Source organism: Rhinopithecus roxellana, chromosome 17, assembly GCF_007565055.1.
Source record: "Rhinopithecus roxellana isolate Shanxi Qingling chromosome 17, ASM756505v1, whole genome shotgun sequence".
NCBI classification, from domain to species: Eukaryota; Metazoa; Chordata; class Mammalia; order Primates; family Cercopithecidae; genus Rhinopithecus; species Rhinopithecus roxellana.
In genome coordinates this window covers 105262102-105278307 of record NC_044565.1, presented here as the reverse complement: position 1 = coordinate 105278307, position 16206 = coordinate 105262102, and the positions used below count along the sequence as shown (strand labels likewise).

The 16206-nt window shown below is 40.7% G+C and overlaps 1 protein-coding gene across 6 annotated transcripts in view; it reads left to right on the top strand.

The window, feature by feature from the left end:
- The window catches only part of MTA3 (metastasis associated 1 family member 3), a 191811-nt gene that overhangs the window by 73029 nt on the left and 102576 nt on the right, over nt 1-16206 (top strand). For all 6 annotated transcript variants that reach the window (XM_030921242.1, XM_010382593.2, XM_030921240.1 and 3 more), the window contains exon 6: nt 4624-4741. In XM_030921242.1, the coding sequence (XP_030777102.1) occupies nt 4624-4741 (118 nt within the window). The remainder of the gene's footprint in view (nt 1-4623; nt 4742-16206) is intronic.

Genomic DNA, 16206 nt, shown 5'->3' with positions numbered 1-16206 from the left:
CTCTTTCCTTGGAATTTATTTCTTTTTGTACAAAAGTATTATTCTACCATCATATTAATAGCAGTATTATGGTAAAAGTGTAATGACTAGAATGCATTTGGGTAAATTTGATTTTTCTGGTTATCTGAGATAAGGGTTAGCAAAAACTTTTGTGTCTGTTTTTCAGTTGGTAATGAAAGACATTATAGAGAATGGTACATGGATTTAGTTGATAGTGGATGAATATTTTTGACTTTATGAAATTAATGCTTTAGTGTGCTTAGCTCCCCTTTATGTTTTGTTTTTGTTTTTATTTCTTGAATAAATGGTTTTACTTTTAGACTATTTCCAGATGAGATTTTACCATTGGTGGTCTGCTTTCTGGAATCCTAATAAATTTTGTCAATTAAAAATATTTTTTAGGCCGGGCGCGGTGGCTCAAGCCTGTAATCCCAGCACTTTGGGAGGCCGAGACAGGCGGATCATGAGGTCAGGAGATCGAGACCATCCTGGCTAACACGGTGAAACCCCGTCTCTACTAAAAAGTACAAAAAACTAGCCGGGCGTGGTGGCGGGCGCCTGTGGTCCCAGCTACTCAGGAGGCTGAGGCAGGAGAATGGCGGGAACCCGGGAGGCGGAGCTTGCAGTGAGCTGAGATCTGGCCACTGCACTCCAGCCTGGGCGACAGAGCAAGACTCTGTCTAAAAAAAAAAAAAATATATATATATATATATATATATATATATATTTTTTTTACTAAACCTTAACAAGAAATGTAGTTAACAAGTTGAGATAGAGCATACGCTTCATTGAAAGGAGGAAATTCTTATAACCAAAATATTTCATGGTATGCATAGTTTTAGGTGACATTTAAAGCAGTGTTATTTGTATGGTGGGAAACATATTTTAGTGTCAGTGATGCTTCAGTATTTCATCTTTCTGATTTTTTCCCTCTCCCCCAAAAGCTTTATTACATATGTGTATGTTTTATATTTTGGAGACAGAGTCTCGCTCAGTCTGGAATGCAGTGATGTGATCTTGGCCCACTGCAACCTCCGCCTCTCGGGTTCAAGCAATTCTTATGCTTCAGCCTCCTGAGTAGCTGGGATCACAGGTGCCTGCTGTCATACCCAGCTGATTTTTGTGTTTTTGGTAGAGATGGAGTTTTGCCATGTTTGCTAGGCTGGTCTTGAACTCCTGGCCTCAGGTGATCTACCTTCCTCAGCCTCCCAAAGTGCTGTGATCAGAGGCATGAGCCACTGTGCCTGGCCTGTTTCTTTTTTCTTTTTAAATCTTAAACTCAACTGTTGCCCATTTATCTCAAATGAAGAAAATATAACAGAAAAAGTTTGATACAATCATGCAGAACCCATTATACATTAGAAAACCTAATAGGAAATAAGAAAACTAACAGGAAAATACATATTCAAAGCAGAAAAAAGGCTTATAGACTTTATAACTTACCTCTGTAAAATTTAGATGATAGACTTGTCATTAGTCTGTCCAACAGAATGGATTATAGTATGGATAATGATAGTGCCCAGAAATTAGCATTATTTCACAGAAGCAGAAAGAAAAAGGCAAAACATTCAATGCATTTCATTGTATTAAATTTTTTTTTTGGCCCGACGCAGAGGCTCACACATGTAATCCCAGCACTTTGGGAGGCCGAGGCGGGCAGATCATGAGAGCAGGAGTTTGAGACCAGCCTGACCAACATGGTGAAACCCTGTCTCTACTAAAAATACAAAAATTAGCCGGGCCATACAAAAATTAACTGAGCGTGGTGGCACATGCCTGGAATCCCAGCACTTTGGGAGGCTGAGGCGGGTGGATCATTTGAGGTCAGGAGTTCAAGACCAGGCTGGCCAACACAGCAAAACCCCGTCTCTACTAAACATACAAAAATTAGTCAGGAGGTAGTGGCGCATTCCTGTAATCCCAGCTACTCACAAGGCTGAGGCAAGAGAATTGCTTGAGCCTGGGATGTGGAAGTTGCGGTGAGCTGAGATCACGCTACTGCACCTCCAGTCTGGGTGACAGAGTGAGACCTTGTCTAAAAAAAGTAAAAAATAGACATTGGAGAAGGGTGAGGATTGAAAAATTACCTATTGGGTACAATGTTCACTATTGATGGGTACAGTAAAAGCCCAGACTTTACCATGACACAATGTATGCATATAAGAACTCTGTACTTTTACCCCCTAAATATATAAACACTTAAAAATAAAATATTGAGATTGGCATAGTTGAAGACGGTAACCCAAAGAATAACTTTGTAATTATCATCCTTTACTTTTAACTCTGTGTTCCTGAAATTGGACTGTCTGGAACCGTTTCTTCTTTTTTTTTTTTTACAACTTCTATTATAAACCAAACATATTTTGAATATTTTCCCATATCAGGACATACAAATCTAAGGATTTTAAGCAACTTATATGACCCAAATAGTCATTTCATCTTATTATATTGTAGAGTATGGCAAGCTCTTGTTTTTAATTGGAGTAGCATGCTAATAGGTTTTACAGATAACAAGTGACCTGAAGTATCTATGCTTTTATTTATTTATTTATTTATTTTTGAGAGGGAGTTTTGCTCTTGTTGCCCAGGCCGGAGTGCAATGGCGTGATCTCTGGCTCACCACAACCTCCGCCTCCCGGGTTCAAGCCGTTCTCCTGCCTGAGCCTCCCGAGTAGCTGGGATTACAGGCATGTGCCACCAAACCTGGCTAATTTTGTATTTTTAGTAGAGATGGGGTTTCTCCATGTTGGTCAGGGTGATCTTGAACTCCCAACCTCAGGTCATCTGCCCACCTCAGCCTCCTAAAGTGCTGGGTTTACAGGCGTGAGCCACCACGCCCGGCGTATCTCTGCTTTTAAATCTGATGGTGGCTGCGTGTGGGGGCTCATGTCTGTGATCCCAGCACTTTGGGAGGCTGAGGCAGGAGGATTGCTTGAGCCCAGGAGTTTGAGACCAGCCTGGGCAACATAGTGAGTGCTCATCTCTATTAAAAAAATAGAAAAAAAATATCTGATGGTGAGCCAATGGCAATAACTTCAGTTACTGAGTAATATTTATTACTCATGTCTTTAAAGCAAAACAAAAAATCAAACACTTCTGATTACATAGTGATCATCCCCTGTAGCTTTGTTAAGTTTTTGTTGTTGTTGTTGTTGTTGTTGTTTTTTGAGACGAAGTCTCACTCTTCTCCCCCAGGCTGGAGTGCATGGGTGCAATCTCAGCTCTCTGCAACCTCCGCCTCCTGTGTTCAAGCGATTCTCCTGCCTCTGCCTCCTAAGTAGCTGGGATTACAGGTGCCTGCCACCATGCCCAGCTAATTTTTCTATTTTTAGTAGAGACAGGGTTTCACCACGTTGGCCAGGCTAGTCTCAAACTCCTGACCTTAGGTGATCTGCCCGCCTCAGCCTGCCAAAGTGCTGGAATTATAGGCATGAGCCACCACGCCTGGCCTAAGCTGGTTGTTTTATCTATTCCTGCAGATTTTTTCTTTTCCTTAGATAACACCTTAACAATATGCATAAATTGTCACGTATTGGTATGCCCCCCCCTTTTTTTTCTAAACAGTTTTTTTGTTTAAATCTTTTTTCCTGACAGTGAGCAATGAATAAAATACAGCACAGAATTTCTCAGTGGATGGAATAACTGTTTTTTCCCCTTTCCCCTTATCACAGTATGTAAGAGTTCCCACAGGAGAGACTTTTACTGTCTGACAGATTATCTTTTATTTGCAGTTTCCTTGGCTGGGGCTTGGTAAATTTCTGATAGTAGGGACAGGTCCTTCCAGGATATGATACAGAGAATTGGGCAGCAGATGATCTTTGGGATCATAGTGGGAAGCAGAAGACGGGACTTTGCTGGTTCAGATAATCTCTAGTGGTTATATGGAATTCAACAAAGGACTGGTGCCAGGTCATTTTGCCCATTAGGCTCAGAAACAAGGACATATGAGCTTTGTAAGGGAGGACCGGAAATTTTGGTGTGTATGCTGCCGGTGAGCGTGTATATAGCTATGTTTATATATCTGTCTATAAATACATATGCATGCCTCAGTACTTAAAGAACTGCAGAATTATAGTTAATACATGTTTAATTAAATAGTTACAAAGTGATATTATTATAACAGTAAACCACCCACAAGTTCAACTCACGTATAGTTTGATGTGAGATATCTATACCTTTTAATCTTTTGACTAAAAATTGGGATGGACATTACAAAAGAGTACCTGGTATCTGTGAAGTCTTCCCTTCTGTTTGGTGTGGACTTCAGAAGTTTATAAGATGATTTGACTTTAGGTGTCTTACCTTGGAGTTATGGTTTAATTTTGCTAGCTTTTGAAACTGTACTCTAGAGAGCGAATGGTTTTCTTTTAGACTAAAACAAATAATAGAACTTTATAATCTACTTTGTTTCAAGCTGTTTCTTTTGGCTCGATTTAATTTTGTACTGTTTTACATGATGACAGTAACACCATGCTCTCCTTAAAGATTTATGAGTTTATTCACCAAAATGAAATTTTATATACTCTCTGGGGTTTATGTGTTCATTATAGTGACATTGATTTTAATGCTTTATAAAAAGTAGAAGGAATTAAGTATACCTACATATTTTGTCACATTTTTCAGGATACCTTCTTCTACTCATTGGTCTATGACCCCTCATTGAAAACGCTATTAGCTGACAAAGGTGAAATCAGAGTGGGACCTAGATATCAGGCAGACATTCCAGAAATGCTGTTAGAAGGTATGTTTTTCTGCATGTTTGCAGTTCTGTGAAACAAATGTATCTTGAAACTCAAATATACATGTCCTCATGTGGAAGAAGCAATGTTCAGGGCAAAGTCTAAAAGTTATAAGCACTTGCAATTTTGCTGTTCTTTGTAAAAAATAATGAATAAATAAATAGAGATGAGGCCTTTCTATGTTGCCCAGGCTGGTCTTGATCTCCTGGCCTCAAACAATCCTCCCACCTCGGCCTCTCAAAAGGGATGCTATTATAGGTGTGGCCTGGCCAGCACTTCCAATTTTAGAAGTACAAAATTAGCTCATTTTAATGTACTTTGTTTTTGCTATGGTTCATATATATCTAGCTTTTTAAAAAATTGAAGGTTTGTGGCAACCCTGTTGAGCAAGTCCTTTGGTGCCATTTTTCCAACAGGACAGTGTCTCTGTGTCAAATTTTGGTAATTCTTGCAACATTTCAAACCTTTTCATTATTATCTGTTACGGTGATCTATGATCAGTGATCTTTGATGTAACGGTTGTAATTGTTTTGGGGCCATGAACTGTATCCATATGAGAGGACAAACTGAATTGATAAATGCTGTGTATTCTGAGTGCTCCACCAACTGTCTCTTCCCTGCCTCTTTCTCTCTCCTGGGGTCTCCCTATTTTATGAGTCACAGCAATATTGAACTTAAGCCAGTTAACAACCCTGCAGTGGCCTGTAAGTTTTCAAGTGAAAGGAAGAGTAGCGTGTCTCTCATTTTAAATCAAAAGCAAGAAATGAAGCTAGTGAGGAAGGTATGTCAGAAGCCAAGACAGGCCAAAAGCCAGTCCTCTTCCCCCTGTTAGTCAAGTTGTGAATGCAAAGGAAAAGTTCTTGAAGGAAATTAAAAGTGCTACTCCACACTCCAGCCTGGGTGACAGAGCAAGACTCTGTCTCAAAAAAAAAAAAAAAAAAAAAAAGCTACACCAGTGAACACATAAATGATAAGAAAGCAAAACAGGCTGGGCGCAGTGGCTCGCACCTTTAATCCCAGCACTTTGGGATGCCGCAGCACGTGGATTACTTGACCAGGAGTTCAAGACCAGCCTGGCCAACATGGTGAAACACCATCTCTACTAAAAATACAAAAACTAGCCAAGTGTGATGGTGTGTGCCTGTATTCCCAACTACTCGGGAGGCTGAGGCAGGAGAATCCCTTGAACCTGGGAGGCAGAGGTTGGAGTGAGCCGAGATTGTACCACTGCACTTCAGCTTGGGCAACAGAGTGAGACTTGGTCTAAAAAAGAAAACAATAGCCTTACTGCTTTACTGCTGATACCATGGAGAAAGTCTTAGTGGCCTAGACAGAAGATCAAACCACCAACAACATTCCTTTAAGCCAAAGCCTCATCCAGAGCAGGGCCCTAACTCTCTTCAATTTTGTGAAGACTAAGAGATGAGGAAGCTGGAAAAAATTCTTCACCATAACAGAAAACTGCAAGTAAAGCAGCAAGTACTGATGTAGAAGCTGCAGCAAGTTATCCAAGTCTAGCTAAGATTACTGACGAAGGCTGCTACACTAAACAACAGATTTTCAATGTAGGCAAGACAGCTTTCTATTGGAAGAAGATGCCATCGAGGACTTTCATAGCTACAAGCTTCAAGGGACAGGCTGACTCTCTCATTAGTGACAAATGCAGCTGGTAAGTTGAAGCCAGTCCTCATTTACCGTTCCAAAAATCCCAGACCCCTCAAGCATTATGCTAAATCTGCTCTACCTGTGCTCTGTAAAAAGAACAACAAAGGCTAAATGACATCACCTCTGTTTACAGCATGGTTTACTGAATATTTTAAGCTCGCAGTTGAGACCTACTGCTTAGGAAAAAGGATTCCTTTCAAAAACTGCTCATTGATAATGCTCCTCATCATCCAAGAGCTCTGATGGGGATGTACAAGGAGGTGCATATTGTTTGCATGACTGCTGACACAACATCCATTCTGGAACCTATGGATCAAGGAGACATTTTGACTTTCACATTTTATTATTAAGAAATAACATCACCTAAGGCTATACTTCCCATAGATAATGATTCCTCTGATGGATCTGAGTAGTCAATCGAAAACCTTCTGGAAAGGATTCTCAATTCTAGATGCCAGTAACAATTGTAATTGATAGGAGGAGGTCAAAATATGAACATTAATAGGAGTTTAGAAGAAGTTGATTCCAATAGTCGTGGATAACTTTGAAGGGTTTACAACTTCAGTGGCAGAAGTAACTGCAAATATGGTGGATATAATATACAAGAAAACTACAGTGAGAGTGGGCCCTGAAGATATGACTGACTGAATTGCTGCAATCTCATGGTAAAACTTGGATGGGTGAGTAGTTGATTCTTATGGATGAGCAAAGAAAGTGGATTCTTGAGATGGGATCTACTCCTGGTGAAGATGCTGTGAACACTGTTGAGATGGCAATGAAGGATTTGGAATATTATATAAACTTAGTTGGCAAAGCAGTGGCAGGGTTTGAGAGGGTTGTCCCTGTTTTTGAAAGAAGTCTACTGGCCGGGCGCTGTGGCTCACGCCTGTAATCCCAGCACTTTGGGAGGCGGAGGTGGGCGAATCATGAGGTCAGGAGATCGAGACCATCTTGGCTAACATGGTGAAACCCTGTCTCTACTAAAAGTACAAAAAGTTAGCTGGGCGTGGTGGTGGGCGCTTGTAGTCCAGCTACTCAGGAGGCTGAGGCAGGAGAATGACGTGGAACTCGGGAGGCGGAGGTTGCAGTGAGCCAGATCATGCCACTGCACTCCAGCCTGGGCGACAGAGCGAGACTCAAAAGAAGGAAGTCTACTGTAGGTAAAATCCTATCGAGCATCACATGCTACAGAGAAAAACTTTTTTTGAGACAGAGTCTCACTCTGTCGCCTAGGCTGAAGTACAGTGGCACAATCTTGGCTCACTGCAGCTTCCGCCTCCTGGGTTCAAACGATTCTTGTGCCTTAACCTCTCGAGTAGCTGGGATTACAGGCATGTGGCACCACGCCCGACTTTTTTTGTATTTTTAGTAGAGATGGGGTTTTGCCATGTTGGCCAGGCTGGTCTTGAACTCCTGACTTCAAGCCATCTGTCCACCTTGGCCACCCAAAGTGCTGGGATTACAGGTGTGAGCCATCCCCCCACCCCACATGCCTCCCACCTTGCCCCCCACTGCCAGCAATCTTGGAATGTTTTAACCAGAAACAAGGAATGCCTTTCCCTTTCTTCAAGGCTACTTCTGGGTATTTGTTTTTACATTTTATAACTTGGTAGTTTTCTTTGTTAAGTATTCATCTCTAACAAAAACAACAGATTTATAGATTTTATTGAAAAATACCATATTTTTTATCATAAATGTAGAAGCCATTTTGGACTCTTATTTCAGCCTGAAGCATTAAAGCATATCCAGAATGTTTCTTTTCACTTGTAATCAGGCAACTGAGTAGATGCAAGGTTTAAAGAACCCTTCTTTTTTTGAAATGGAGTTTTGCTCTTGTTGCCCAGGCTGGAGTGCAGTGGCGTGATCTTGGCTCACTGCAACCTCTGCCTCTCAGGTTCAAGCGATTCTCCTGCGTCAGCCTCCTGAGTAGCTGGGATTACTGGTTCCCGCCACCGCACACCCAGCTAATTTTTGTATTTTTAGCAGAGACAGGGTTTCTTCATGTTGGCCAGGCTGGTCTCGAACTCCTGACCTCAGGTGATTCACCTGCCTCAGCCTCCCAAGGTGCTGGGATTACAGGCATGAGCCTCTGCGCCTGGCCACCCTTCTTTTTTCTAATGACTATATTTTTGGGGGAGAAGGAGTGGGGATACCAACAGGTATACCAGTAATTAACCACACTTGAAATGGTCATTGCTATCACAGAAACTTCCATATGTAGCTAGTACCTGATTGCAGGGAAGTTAAATAGTAGGACATATCATATTCAAGAACAGATGTTTAAGATTTGCTGGAATCCATTCTTCCTAACCCTTTTAGTACTCCTGAGTGGGTACATTTCCACCAGTGGCCAGATTCTAATTTGCATTGGCATGGAATGTAGAACTGGAATTAATATCTTGGGTAGGTGGCAGCAGCAGCACTCTGCCAGGATATGTTACAGGCTTGCTTTCTTTGTGAATATGTCTTGATGGATACTAAGAGATTGTTGTGGCATTTGCCTTACTAGGTAATAAATCTTTCTGTGGCTTTTCGATTTTTAAATTCATTTATGGCTACCCATCACCTAACAAACTAGAGATCTGAAAAGAAGAGTATGTAGTTTACAAATGTAAGTAAAGACGTCTTTTAGATTTTACATCTTTCACTGAGTTTGAATAAATCACCTAGAAAATTTTCCATAAAAGAGATGAGAAGTTTTGAGTCATTTAAATGTATTATAACATTGGAGTTTTAAGAAAAAATTTGTTTTACATATTAAATTTAAATTTCAACTGTTAAAGTATGTTATAACAACATTAAATTATTAAACAAAAATGACTCTAGGTTCACAAGTTTGGGTAAATCCTGACTATACTGTGTTTTAGTTGAGTAACCTTGGGGAAATGATTAACCCCTCCAAGTTCCCATTTCCCTTTAAACAGGGAATGATAGCGTAGGTGGTACATTCTATCGTTGCGATGAGCAAATGAGGTAATTCTTGTCATGCAGTTAGCACATGCCCAGCTGTTACAGTCCTCTCCCCCAGCCTCTAGTAATACTCATTTAATAGCTGTTATCTGCCGGGTGCGGTGGCTCATGCCTGTAATCCCAGCACTTTGGGAGGCTGAGGCGGGCAGATCATTTGAGGTCAGGAGTTTGAGACCAGTTTGACCAACCTTGGTGAAACCCCATCTCTACTAAAAAATACAAAATTTAGCCGAGTGTGGTGGCGGGTGCCTGTAATCTCAGCTACTTGGTAGGCTGAGGCAGGAGAATTACTTGAACCCAGGAGGCAGAGGTTGCAGTGAGCTGATATCACGCCACTGCACTCCAGCATGGGTGACAGAGAGAGACTCCCTCTCCAAAAAAAAAAAAACAAAAACCTGTTATCACCAGTCATACTTGAGTATTAAATAATTAAATTAGTGTATCTTTTGTTACATTGTATGCACTTAAAACTTGTATTAACTCATATTCTGTTGGCAAATAGGAAAATGTTAGTATGGAGTAAAAATTGTGTCAGTTCATATGTGACTTTCCCCAGCAATAAGGGAAACAAGTATTCTCACAGATAAGGAGAGTTTAAGAAAGAGCAAGAGGAAGTTTTTACAAAAGTGCCTTCCTTTGATTTAAGCAGTGGCTGATTTTTGTGGCCTGAAAATCTGAGGCACTTTCCACTATGTTAAAACTATATGGGGAAGCTTTGAGTTACAGATAAAGAGACTAAAGATATTTCCTCCAGTGTTTGGGGGAAAAATTGCATTCTAGATTCGATTTTTAATTTATTTGAAGCTATAAAAATGGACCTACAGCTCAGTGGAAGAAGCATGAATCCAGGGTTTAAGGAGATAAAAGATCAGTGGACCTTTATGCTTGGTGCAAATGGCAATAGAGATTTAATTGTTTTATTATGATTGTTAGTTTTTTTGGAATGCTCTGGTTACTAGCTTTCTTAGGTTTTGAGAGTTTTATCCTATTTTTTCATAAACACTATTACCTTCAATTGGTAGTTTTGCAGAATATGAACGTCTTAACAATGTAGTGGATAGTCGTCAACTTAGAAATACTGACCTGTAAGAATTGTTTAAGCAGGTGTTGATTGCCATCATATAAAACAGCAATTTTCAGCATAGGGCAATTTTGTCCTCAGGAGAATTAGACAATATGTAGACATTTTAGTTGTCAAGTCTGGTAGAGGGGATGGAGGTAGGAAGGGGCACCTAGTGGGGAGAGGCCAGGTATGAAAAATTTATAGGGACATAGTAACCATTCAATAAATGTTAGTTAATATTTACATAATTATAATACTACGTAATTTTTTTTTTTTTTTTTGAGACGGAGTCTCACTCTGTCGCCCAGGCTAGAGTGCAGTGGCGGGATCTCAGCTCACTGCAAGCTCCACCTCCCGGGTTTACGCCATTCTCCTGCCTCAGCCTCCGGAGTAGCTGGGACTACAGGCGCCCGCCACCTCGCCCGGCTAGTTTTTTGTATTTTGTAGTAGAGACGGGGTTTCACCGTGTTAGCCAGGATGGTCTCGATCTCCTGACCTTGTGATCTGCCCGTCTTGGCCTCCCAAAGTGCTGGGATTACAGGCTTGAGCCACTGCGCCCGGCCAATACTACGTAAATTTTCAAATATAAATGATTATATGGTCTGGTCTATTTCTGTACATTTGATTGTGTTTGTTTTTATGGTAGTACATAATGTATTATTTTGATTACTGTTGCCATATATTATAATCTTATCCAGATGAGTTAATCCTTTCCCTTATTTTAGAACTATTTCATTTGTAGATATTCAAAACATTTTATATCTACTTCCAAAACTAAATTATTCTATGGCCATGCATCACCTAATGACAGCAATACATTCTGATAAATGTGTCATTAGGCAATTTCATTGCTGTGCCAACATCATAGAGTGCACTTCCACAAACCTAGATTTGTACAGCTTACTAAACACCCAGGCTATATGGTGTAGCCTATTACTCCCAGGCTACAAACCTGTACAGCATGTTACTGTACTGAATACTGTAGGGAATTATTACACAATAGTAAGTATTATGTGTCTAAATATAGCTAAGTATAGAAAAGGCATTGTAAAAATACAGTAAAAAGGTAATAAGTGGTGCACCCACTGTGTAGGGTACTTCCCGTGAATGGAGCTTGCAGCAGTGGAAATGGCTTTGGGTAAGTCAGTGAGTGAGTGGTACGTGGATGTGAAGGACTAGGACATTACTGTAGACTTTATAAACAATCTACACTTAGGCTATACTAATTTTATTTAAAAATTATCTTCAGTAATAAATTAACTTTAGCTTACTGCAACTTTATTTTTTTTTTTTTTAACTTTTTGACTCTTCTATCATAACATTTAAATATAAACACTATGAGACTCAAAGAAGAGCCAGATGATGTAAGTTTTTAATACCGCCATCCTGAGGTTACCAAAAGAATAGCTTGTAATCCCAGCACTTTGGAATTGGAAGGCTGAAGCTGGCGGATCACTTGAGGTCAGGAATTTGAGACTAGCCTGACCAACATGGTGAAACCCCATCTCTACTAAAAGTACAAAAAATTAGCTGGGCGTGGTGGTGCGCGCCTGTAGTCCCAGCTACTTCAGAAGGCTGAGGCTGGAGAATCCCATAAGCCCAGGGAGTGGAGGCTGCAGTGAGCTGTGATTGTGCGCCACTGCACTCCAGCCTGGGTGACAGAGCGAGACCTTGTCTCAAAAAAAAAAAAAAAAAAGAAAAAGGCCGGGGTGCAGTGGCTCACTTCTGTAATCCCAGCACTTTGGGAGGTCAAGGCAGGTGGATCACCTGAGGTCAGGAGTTCAAGACCAGCCTGGCCAACATGGTGAAACCCCGTCTCAACTAAAAATACAAAAAATTTAGCTGGTCGTGGTGGTGGGCACCTGTAATCCCAGCTACTTCAGGAGACTGAGGCAGGAGAATGGCTTGAACCCGGGAGGTGGAGGTTGCAGTGAGCCGAGATCGCGGCATTGCACTCCAGTGTGGGCAACAAGAAAAGAAAGAAAGAAAAAAAAAAAAGAATAGAGTGAGGGGAGGTAGTGACACAGGTTACGGGAGAGCAGGGCTAGCAAAGGCTGTCTTGTTATGTGGATGAACCTCCGAGGTAATCTCCAAGCTGCCCTCAGAAAGGTGTAGCTTGGGGCGAAGTGTCTTTGTCAGACCTTTGGTGTCTTTTTCCTGTAAGTTAGTCTGTCTTAGATTCATTTAAAGGGGCCTCAGAGAAATCCTGTTTGCATTTGCGGTTTACTTCACTAATGTATTTCCTCTACGTATGCAGATCTCCCCCCCCGATAAAAGACAGCCTTTCAGGGCTGGCTGCTCTTGTTGTGTTTATTGATCTCAGAATAGCCATCTAGAAATATGCCGAAGAAGTATATTTTGAGTTGAAATATTCTGGTTTCACCTCACTTCTTGATTTTTATTTTAGAAGTAGAAACTGGGACTCCCTATATTGACCAGTCTGCTCTTAAACTCCTGGCCTCAAATGATCCTCCTACCTTGGCCTCCCAAAGTGCTGGGATTACAGATGTGAGCCACTGCACCCTAGCCTTGCTTTTTTATTTACTCAATCATCTCATCTTCTTTTGAAAATTTTGAAATTTCTTTATATAAAATCTCCAATTTTATTTCCCAGTGTTTTATATTTTTATTGTCAAAATGAATGTTTTGACAATATAATTTATTGTCAATATGATTTTTAAAAGTTGTAATTTTTAAAAGTTATAGTAACTTATTATTCTTTTGATTCATAACTTAATATGTTGCCCAGAACTTTCAGAACAAGACTGAGCAAAAATGGTGATAAAAGACATCCTTGAGTGTTTCTGAATTACATATAAAAAGCATAGTACTCTGATGGCTGGTGCAAAGAAAACGTATTGTATTTGGAACAAAGAATGTTTCAAATTGCCTAGGAAAGGACCTTTCGGAATCCTTAGTTCTTCAGAGTATTTGAACAGCACTCTGTGCTCAAAATTCTTTTTTTTGAGACAGAGTCTTGCTCTGTGGCACAGGCTGGAGTGCAGTGGCGCGATCTCTGCTCACTGCAAGCTCCGCCTCCTGGGTTTTGCCATTCTCCTGCCTTAGCCTCCGGAGTAGCTGGGACTACAGGCACCCGCCACCTCGCCCGGCTAGTTTTTTGTATTTTGTAGTAGAGACGGGGTTTCACCGTGTTAGCCAGGATGGTCTCGATCTCCTGACCTTGTGATCCACCCACCTCGGCCTCCCAAAGTGCTGGGATTACAGTGTGAGCCACCGCGCCCGGCCTCAAAATTCTTAAGAAGTACTTTGTCAGTATTTTCTAGAGATTTAAAAATATAACTGGAAGGTTAGGGCTAACATTTAAAATAGTTGCTGGGTCTACATTTCTTCAAAATTAAATGAAGCAAAAATAGGAAGCTGTATACAATCACACATTTAGTTGGGAAATACAGTTGTAGGAATTTGGAGGTTAGGGGAGATCGTCATGGTCTGTGTTTTTTGATGATATGACACGTGAGCAGATTGGAATTGCCCAGATTATCATACGTGGAGGAGAAAGGGGCGATTATTTTTTTTTTTTTTTTTTTTTTTTTTTTTTTTTGAGACGGAGTCTCGCTCTGTCGCCCAGGCTGGAGTGCAGTGGCCGGATCTCAGCTCACTGCAAGCTCTGCCTCCCGGGTTGACATCATTCTCCTGCCTCAGCCTCCCGAGTAGCTGGGACTACAGGCGCCCGCCACCTCGCCCGGCTAGTTTTTTGTATTTTTTAGTAGAGACGGGGTTTCACCGTGTTAGCCAGGATGGTCTCGATCTCCTGACCTCGTGATCCGCCCGTCTCGGCCTCCCAAAGTGCTGGGATTACAGGCTTGAGCCACCGCGCCCGGCCAGGGGCGATTATTATAAAGACTGGAATGAACATTAACATGAAATTAATCTTGGTTCAGTTTTTGGCTCATTCCATTGTAACCAGGGCCATTCCAAAGGTTGCTGCTAGCGTAGCTGAAAAAATTTTAATTATGAAATTCTAAATAAGTGCATTCAAGAGCTTTTAAAAAGTTTTTTCCATGTGAAGAAGTGATCAAACTGATATGAATGTAATTATTTGGTCTATTCAAAATGGGAATCTCCTCTTAGTTTGAAATGATTGTTTGATATAGAGAATTTCTGTATTTATTTTTTGTTCTTCTTGCTATTTTTCTTCTCAGCCCATGGTTCTATGTTTTTGGTGTTAGTATAAATGCTTTCAAAAGAGTTTTATTGTTTACAGTGAATTTATTTAGAATTATTCTAAGTCTTTTGCTGTATGCTGCAGACTGTATGGGTGGAATTAAAATTTATCAATTTGACTGACTTGAATTTGAAAAATAAACATCAATTTTAGTCTTACGTTCGGGAGTATACAACAGAAGGGGCTTAAAACTGAATAGCAACATCTTGTGTGTTATTTAAGATGTAGATTTCAAATGTTTTACCACTACTATTTATCCTTATTTAAATTATTTTTAAAAAGACATGGGCAGGTTAATTGTGTCATTCTCCATTCTCAAGTTTCATGTGGCTTGCAACTTTTTGATTTTTAACTGGTCTTTGAAAATGAACCTAATGTTGAGTGTCTTGTCTTAGCATGCTAAGAATTGTAAACAAAACAAAGAATGAAGTCCTTTCAAACTTTAGATGTTTTTGACCTAGTACTAGCTCTGCTCTGCTCTGTTTATGTCATTTTATATTGGGGTTGGCAGTTGGCTCTCTGGTTACCTGCCTTTTAACCAGAGACAAATGGGCAGGTCTTCAACCTAACAGCAGTGGCCTGACTTAAGAGGCTGCAGATGGAACGCCTGCTTCTGTCCTGTCCTTTGCATTGATAACTGCTTGCTCCTATACTAGGTAGCCCATAGCCTGGGTTTGTCAGTCACTGGGGAATGTTCGGCTTCAGAGTTATTATGTTAGCCGCTACAAGCCCTAATGTTATAGATGCAGTGATAAAAAGCAAAACAAAGCCAAAAGCAGTCGCTGTCATTAAAGTGCTCTTATTCTAGTAAGAATCCATAGCTATAAATAAAAATTCCATCGGCTCCCAAGTCTACTTTTCATTACAATCATTTGTCCTAACATTGACTCTTGTTCAATAGTTATCTGTGAGACATTCTAAAGCAAAGCATTCGGCATTATTGTCAGTCTTCTCTTGGTGCTAACCTCCTGTTTGTGTATCTTTTTTTGTTTTGTTTTGTTTTGTTTTGAGACACCCAGGCTGGAATGCAGTGGTGTGATTATGGCTTACTACAGCTTTGACCTCCTGGGCTGAAGCAGCCTTTCCACCTCAGCTTCTTGAGTAGCTAGGACTACAGGCGTGTGCCACGACGCGTGGCTAATTTTATTTATTTTTTGTAGAGATGGGGTCTCACTGTGTTGCCAAGGTTGGTCTTGAACTTTTGGGCTCAAGTAATCCTCCCTCCCCAGCTTCCCAAAGTGCTGGGATTATAGGTGTGAGACACCATGCCCAGCCTCCTTCTTTCTGCTAATGCCAATGCTATGAGTACAGCTCACAAAACTTGAAATCTACACTCTACATCCAGTCTGTCACTGACATTCCCAAATCTCCTCTCTTTGTGCTCTATTACCAGTCTCATAACCAAAACCCCTCACTACTTGTGAGGGAACTCTTAAAGGAGGCTGATATGTCTCTCTGTCCTTATCAGGTATCTCTGCAGAGGAAATTATGCTTTGAAAGTTGAAGTTTGGTTCTGCTCTTATCACTCCCTTACCAGAAAAATCAAGGGCTTCTAATATAAAATCTCTTCAAAAAACATCTAT